Source organism: Cryptomeria japonica, chromosome 4 (assembly GCF_030272615.1).
Source record: "Cryptomeria japonica chromosome 4, Sugi_1.0, whole genome shotgun sequence".
Taxonomy (NCBI): Eukaryota; Viridiplantae; Streptophyta; class Pinopsida; order Cupressales; family Cupressaceae; genus Cryptomeria; species Cryptomeria japonica.
In genome coordinates this window covers 184,617,264-184,625,308 of record NC_081408.1, presented here as the reverse complement: position 1 = coordinate 184,625,308, position 8,045 = coordinate 184,617,264, and the positions used below count along the sequence as shown (strand labels likewise).

Below are 8,045 nucleotides of genomic sequence, written 5' to 3'. Positions count from 1 at the left end.
GGTGGTGTCAATGCCACAGTCACTGTTTGGGAGTCTAGAGCAGAAGCAACTTCACCATCCAAATCTTCAATTTAAAAAATCTAAGCCTCAAGCATGACATCTTTTACTCCCATATCCTTGACCTGCTCCATCTTCCTCTGGGTGACACTACGTGATCGAGTATGCCGAGGGGTACTAAAATCCAGAATTGGGCTAGACCTGCATCTAGGCTGAGCCGACTTGATTTCCTTACTTGCATGAACAGGAGAACTGTTAGAAGGGCATTTTGGTGAGGATATATTTCTTGCAGAAAGGGACTTGGCGCCTGGCTTCATTGCTTTCTTTTTAGCCACCCAAGCCATAGTTCTTTCTAGAACTCGTTCAGTTCTCAATTGTATGTCATCATTTTCCTCCTCATCCCAATTAATTGGGGGCATTTCAGTCTCTGCATGGGCTAAATACCCTAGTTCAAACAGTTCAAGATAATCTTCTTCAAGCCCTTTAATGTCTAACCTTATTTGCAAAGAGATAACCTGTTCTAGAACCAATCTCATGTTTTCCCTTTTGAAAACCTCAAATTCATCTGTATAGTCTTCCCAAAAGTCTTCTAGCCGTGGCATGGGAAGATAAGGCATTAAGCCAAGGCTCTGAGAAAAACCCTTTTCTTTCAGAGTACAGAGAGAAATTAAAATTTCTAAGGTTTGCTCCTATACTTAGTGCATCAGACATTGAATTACAAGACAACACTCCCAATTGTATTGGAAAATGACCTTCCCACTTGTCCTTAGGCTGTGCCTTCTTGACCACAGAGGTTAATTGTCCGCATACTTCTGCTAGAACAAAACAATCAGAATGGAAGTGGGGAAGCTTGAAGGGTCCCTCTTCAAAGCCTCCTACTCATATATAGCAAAATTGTGGGAACTGGATGTAAAAGCTACTAAAATTCTTAATCAAGGTCTGTGCATCATCTGAAATCCATTTAGCCTTTGCACCCTTCAGTTCATGACACATATCACCCAGGAATGCATTGTGTATCCTTCTAAAATCTTGTAGGGCATTGTCTTTTTGTAGCATTGGATAGAACTCATACACCAGAACATCTTCCTCAGTGGGCTACTTGGGTATAACTGTTAACTCTTTAACACAAGCCAGACAATACAAAAGATACGAGGACATGAAGAAGTTTTGTTGAAACTGCTTGGCTAGACTCAACTACTCTCTCATTGAATCAACAATTAACTCTGCCCAATCCAAATATTGTTTTCCTTCCAGAACTAATTGCACATAGCAATATATCCAATCATCAAAGCTATAAGCTTCGACAGAACCTCTGGCTCGATGCAACAGAAGAATCACATCATGGATATGTGGCAACATGTGGTTCTTGTTAGGGTTTTTAGGTAACCTAGAACCACCTCTCTGAGGGACCTTCAACCAAAATTTTGCCACATTATTCCGATGTCCAGCTCTGTCTATATTGAACTCATTGATTGACTGGGTAGGAGAGAAATTAGAAAAATGGTAATCTAGTATCTTGAAAACTGAAGCAATCACCTCATGGTTAATGGCAAGAAGGATTTCACCATTATCCCTTTTAATAGTTTTAGATACGGGGTCATATCTAGCAATACACTCTCAAACCAACTTTGGACAAGGAATTGTTGGAGGAAAGGCTGCGGCTTCTAACAGTCCACTACTCAAAATATCTATACAAAAAGACTTATCAACACCCTTGAACACCCTTTCTTTCAAATCTTCAAGGTTCTCTCCTTTCAGGTCAGTATCACTAACTATGGCTTCTGTGGACACCAAGCTAAAGATGTTTCCAAACAAATGCAGAGTGGACTTCATGACTTCAAAACAAGAAACCTAAATTTGATTGCAGTGAAACCTTCTGTATGAGAGAAAATGCAAGGGAAAACACTGGAGAAAATAAGGAAAGACTCACCTTCACAGTTGTATAATCAGATGACGGCTAGCAGCAAGAAAGACTCCTATCGAGGGATAACATAAACAAAAATCCAGTAGCAAGTAGCAAATGCAGAACACAAATGATTTTCATACCTTATTGAGAAAGGTAATGATACAGACACATTAAATGCAATGATCTCACAATTTATTTCCAAACATGGCAAATTGGTAGATTAGACCCCCGTACGCATGCATTGAATGCATGGCGGTGTACTTTAAGAAACTGCCAGTTCCCGAAACGTTCACTTATTTCAAAAAAAAAAAAAGCCAAAGAATGACATCACTTTACAATATGGTTCTACCTCTCCGTATTTAGCAATAAATGCACTTCTCAAAACATTAGAAACCATGGGGCCCACCAACATTGAACCCGTATGAACATCTTGAACCAACTTCTTGAGTGTTCAAGTAGTTCAAGATGTATGCCGCGTCAAACTGTTGACCACTTGCCATGTTGAACACGTTGAACATATTTGAACTCTTTGAACTCAGTTCAATAAGTTCAACACAAACGTTATATTACCGAACAGGAAAAACCTTTTGGAAGAGCCGCTTCAAAATACTTAGAGAAAACGTTAGTATGAAAAACTTTTTCTTGAACACCTTGGAACCTATTGAACCTAAATGAACCTGTTGAACCTAGTTTAGAATGGTTCGACATGTTCAAGGAGTTCAATCAATTGTCTGAACTTGACTTAAACGACTAGAAAAAGGATTTGAGGACACATTAAGGACTTGAACCAAGGTAATATGGCGTGAACTAGGACTCCAACATAAAAAGGAAAAGATGACCCACTCTCGCCATGAAGAATAAATGACGCGGTAACACCATCAAAATCATCATGCCCTGTCGATGACTGGTTCTATTTTCTCGCCGAAGCCTTTCTTTATCCTCCCTTATCATCTTCCACCGAAAAAGGCGCACTGGTGAAACCATGCATATCAGAGGCATGCCTTTTAGCGTCCTCGATACCTATTTCCTCATTGATATCTTTATCGATATAGCTTCCTTTTGTTTGATCGACATTATTCTTTCGATGAGAACATTCCTTTCAGTGAGCCCTTTTTATGTTATACTGATAGTATTATCTCCTTGAAGACCTTTTCCTGTCAATGAAAACCATCTTCTCTCTCCTCGTTATCTTTTGTCAATGGAATTACTGTCTTCGATGAGTCTAATCTAAAGTTCATCGCCGCTCTGCTAGGATAAGCTTTAATACTAGAAGGAGGCAATACCTTACATTAATGAGCATAGGTATATAAACATGTTGGCATATCTTGCTCCCAGATATATGTGATCACGGATATATAGGTATTATTATTTATATAGATATTGCCTTGTTTTAGGACTAACACTTACCTAGCTATCCTCATCCCTATTTTACCTTTTCGGTCCCCTATTTTCTTGATGTTTTGTCTCTTGTTTTGTTCTTAAGAAGCTTTCAGGCTTTAATGTCTCTAGGTTGCTTTAACTTAGCTTCGTAATCTTGTTAAGCTGTGTATATTCTTTAAGATGATAGCTCCCCGCGATCTCTTTGCAGGAATACTTATGGAATTTGCCTCATTAATATTTATTGAGTTTATGCTCTCTGATGGGTAATCACTCTTGCATTATGTTACTGGAGATTTTTTGAGACTAATATTTTGAGTTGTGTATCCTAATAGGGTGACCATCTAGGTAGCTATGATATATTGTATAAGTTGACCTGTTTGGTTTTCCTTTTCCTAACTTTTTGGTGAGAGATTTTCTCAAGATTTTGTGCAGCATATGGAGCTGAGCATGGTTAACCTTGTGTTTCAAGAATAGCAAGAACTATCACCCACAAATGACAGCATCACCCCAAGAAATGGGCAATCTGATGCTCAACTTTACAAAGAGGATTTCTACAAACAATTTTCATTATTTTGGACAAGTTCCCTTTGTGATCTTGTATCTCCATTTTGTATCGCATTCTTAATTTTTTCTGATCCTTGAGGGATCTAGGCTAGACCAGAGGTTTTCTTTCCTCCATTCTTTCCTATCGGTGCCCACACCAAATGGAGGTGTAAATGTAATTCTATCTATTTAAAATTAATAAAATTCTTTGGCCTTGGCCTTTTATCGATAAAAATAAAATATTAGTAACATAGGGAAATTTTTTGATGGTTACCACATTTGTAGGGATAAATATTAACCATTGAAGAAGCTAGCTATTCCTATTATTGAGCATGACCCATAACATTGCCAAGAATGAATGGATCATATGAGGATGTACCTAGAGATCTTGTCATTGCTTGCTAGTTGTGTTCAATTAACTACACCTAGATAATGAGAACTCCCATATTTTTTTCAATATCTCCATTTTTTTTCAAAGTTGCTTCCAAAGATTAAAAGTTTCATTAGTCTAGTGGTGGGAAAATGATATACTTCGACATTTTTATGAGTTCATGAATCCCGTGAAATAGAGAAAATGTTATCAATGAGATTATTTCATTTTCGTAAGTCATATTTTATAATTTTTGCCATTTATGCATGGAGTTGAATATCTATTCCATAGCCATTATCTCATGAACCCTATTGACGAATTCTTAAAAGAATCCCCCACATTTGTGATTTTCCTTACCTTTGCACATGAATCAATATTTGAACTTTAATATATTATTAAAAAAACTCTAAAATGGTGATGATAGTGCTCTTTTTTAATTTTTTGTTTTAAAACCATTTGTATACAATGTAAGTAGATCTTCAGATTTTTGATCAAATATGCTTTATTAAAAAATAGCAATTAAATCTCAATTATGACAGTTATAGCCAATAGATCCAGGAGCGTGTTGCTAGGTTCTAAATCAAAATGCACAATTTGTGAAGGACAATCATGATGTAAATATTCCAAACCATGGTCTACATCTATAGCAATTCTCAAACACTCACTCAATCTCAATTCAAAAAATTCCTTATCATCTCTAATAGGGTGCAAATGGTTCTATTGCATCTCAAATTCAAAAAGAATGCTTCATGCTCACAACATGTTTTTCCCCACTATAATTAGTAACTATTATAGATGAGTTTGTTTATAGTGGCATTTCATTTACATTGCACTGATATGGAAAATGGAAAGTGTAGTATTTCAAGTACTCATGTTTTAAATAGGGAAAAAAAGTCAAACAAAAAATGCTCACCTATGTGCAAAAAAGAAAAAAAATAGTTATTGTTATCTCATAAAAAATGTTGTGCAAGAATACAACAAAACATAAGATGTGAGTCTCAAATTCTTATCAAGTACAACATATAATTTAGACCATAAAACTAAGAATGACAAGCCAAATATTAATTAACTACATTTTTTTGACTCTTCAATCAAAACATCACATTTTTAGGAAAACAAGTAATATTTGTAGACCTGCTCTATCTTTAGCTCAAGTTCAATTTGATTTTTTAATTTTACTGTCACAAGTTCTTGATTTTAAACATCAAATCTCCTTAATTACAAGTTCGAAGAATAAAACAAATTTATCCCCCTCTATCCATATCACTCCCTCTTCCCCTCTCTATCTCTCTCCCTAACCCTCTCTCTCTCTCTCTCTCTCTCTCTCTCTCTCTCTCTCTCTCTCTCTCTCTCTCTCTCTCTCTCTCTCTCTCTCTCTCTCTCTCTCTCTCTCTCCTTCAAGTATCTCCCTATCTCTCTCAATTTATTTCTCTACCTCTACCTCCCTTTCTCTCTCTATCTCTCTACATTGCCCTCTATCTATATATCTACCTCTCCCTATCTCTATATGAGCTAACTCTCTCTTTATTAACTATCTCCCCCCCTCTTATCTCTCTCCCTCCAACTATCTTTCTCCCTCTTGCCCCTTCTCTCTTTCTCTACCTATTCATTTCCCTTTCTCTCTCTATCTCCTTCTATATATGTCCCTATCTTTCTCTCCCTTTATTGATATCCCCCCCCCTTTATCTTCGTCTCTCTATCTCTATTTGTATCTCTACTCTTCACGTGTATGTCTATCTCCCTCTCTATAACTCTCTCCCTCTTCCCCCTTTGCACCCCAAGTCCCCCTGTCCCCGTCCCCCCTCTCTCTCTTCTATCTTCATCTCTACCTTTGTCTTCCTTCCCCCTCTATCTCTAGACATTTCTCCTCTCTCTCTCCCTCTCCCTTTTCCTAGACCTCTATACCCATCGCCCTCTTTGACCTTCTACACTTATTTGACATACCCATTGCACACCAAGATATGATTGCTAGTTTAAAGTAATTATGATATGAATTGTTATACCTAACAGATTAGCCTATATATTTTATATGTAGAGGTGTTTTATTTTTGACAATACCATATTTGATTGTATTTAATTCTTTTGAAGTTCCTATTGGTAGTTTCTAGTTGTTGCATAATAAACATATGGCTACCCTTAGAAACCCTTAGAAAGCCTGTGGAGTATATATTGGTAAAATAAATTAGAAATGTAACTGTCGAAACTGTATTCGAAATGGAAAATTAGCGATTTTAGTAACTTTGTAAAATCCACAATCTTATCACCATTGTTCAATTATACTGACTGAAACAACCGCATTATTTAATCAGTAATTGAATTATGTTCTTCCCCTGGTAAAGGGCAGGTGAATAGATTCAAATCTATCTAGAATCCACAGCCTATAATACTAGAAATAAACTTCCTGTAATAAAACTGTATAACTTTTTTTGTTTTTGAATCTATCGCATTCAACCCTATGGGATAAGATAAAATCTGCGAAAATGACCAACGGTGGAATACAATACAAGACCAGTAACTCATAAAGTTGGAGTAGAAGATATTTGTGGGTGCCTGCTAGAAGTGTTACGTGGGTATCATTTAGTGCTGAGTGTGAGGTGGTTTCTTGAAATATCTTCACCTAACAGCTCTTTCCCGCGTTAAAGAATGGTAGATATGGAGTGAAGGTCGGCAGGGGAGAAAGATATATATATGTATCATAGATTTATGAGTATTGCATTCATTCCTGCTTAGATAGAGTTTTCAGAGCTATACCAAAGTAAGAAGAAGAAGAATTAGAGTTAAGAGAAGTTTGGGTAAGATGGCTGGTCATGGACCTGGTGGAGGTGGAGGTGGAGGTGGAGGTGGAGGAGGAGGGCCTGGCGGTGGAGGGCCTGGTGGCGGCCAAGGAGGAGGAGGTCAAGGGGGCGGTCAAGGAGGAGGTGGCCAAGGAGGAGGTGGTCAATGGGGTGGCCAAGGAGGAGGTGGTCAAGGTGGTGGCCAATGGGGTGGTCAAGGAGGAGGTGGCCAATGGGGTGGCCAAGGAGGAGGTGGCCAAGGAGGAGGTGGTCAAGGTGGTGGCCAAGGAGGAGGTGGCCAAGGAGGAGGTGGCCAATGGGGTGGCCAAGGAGGAGGTGGTCAAGGTGGTGGTCAATGGGGTGGCCAAGGAGGAGGTGGCCAATGGGGTGGCCAAGGAGGAGGTGGCCAAGGAGGAGGTGGTCAAGGTGGTGGCCAAGGAGGAGGTGGCCAAGGAGGAGGTGGTCAAGGTGGTGGCCAAGGAGGAGGTGGCCAATGGGGTGGCCAAGGGGGAGGTCAAGGAGGAGGTGGCCAAAGGGGAGGCCAAGGAGGAGGTGGCCAAGGAGAAGGAGATGGCGGAGGTGGTCGAGGAGGAGGTGGTGGTGGAGGTGGTCAAGGAGGAGGAGGTGGTGGTGGTCCTGGAGGACGTTGAAAATTTCAAGTGGATGGCAATTTGGGTGAAAATATTTGTGCAAGCATGTAATGTGTGATCTTTTTCCCAAATAAGCATGTTTGTGAAATACCATATTATAGATATGCCATAATCTCTTGTATAAGAGAATTTAAGGGGTTAGAAATTTCTCTTTTGTAATTTGATATAATGAGAGAAATAAAACTAGTGCAGCTATTATATGTTGTATTATATCAATTGAAGAGTATGCTATCTATGTGTAAAATAACACCATAAATAATTAATCAAACTTTGAAAACTATTAATAATCTTTTATTATTGGAAAAATAATAATAATCTAGAATAAATTGTTGTTTTTATTTTCTTTTAATTTTTATGTTAAATTCGACAAGCCTTAGTTGACAGCCCTTTTGTGCAAAGTCAAGGAAGGAATTTTTCAACATTAT

General features: G+C 38.3%; 1 protein-coding gene across 3 annotated transcripts; it reads left to right on the top strand.

Moving 5' to 3' along the window:
* Positions 1-6,889: 6,889 nt before the first annotated feature.
* On the top strand, positions 6,890-7,830 carry LOC131028076 (glycine-rich cell wall structural protein 1.8-like). Of its 3 annotated transcripts, none has more exons than XM_059219688.1 (2): positions 6,890-7,030; positions 7,064-7,830. In XM_059219688.1, the coding sequence occupies exons 1-2, from the start codon at positions 6,994-6,996 to the stop codon at positions 7,618-7,620; spliced, it is 594 nt and encodes a 197-aa protein (XP_059075671.1). In that variant the 5' UTR covers positions 6,890-6,993; the 3' UTR covers positions 7,621-7,830. The 3 variants fall into 3 exon arrangements, with proteins under 3 accessions (XP_059075671.1, XP_059075673.1, XP_059075672.1); XM_059219690.1 differs by having other exon boundaries at positions 6,890-7,315; positions 7,439-7,830; XM_059219689.1 differs by having other exon boundaries at positions 6,890-7,372; positions 7,430-7,830.
* The last annotated feature ends 215 nt before the right edge of the window (positions 7,831-8,045 follow it).

Coding starts and splice junctions, on each gene's coding strand:
- LOC131028076 (XM_059219688.1), top strand. CDS start 6,994: ATGGCTGGTCATGGACCTGGTGGAGGTGGAGGTGGAG. Junction 7,031..7,063: donor TGGTGGAGGTGGAGGTGGAG/GTGGAGGTGGAG, acceptor CTGGCGGTGGAG/GGCCTGGTGGCGGCCAAGGA.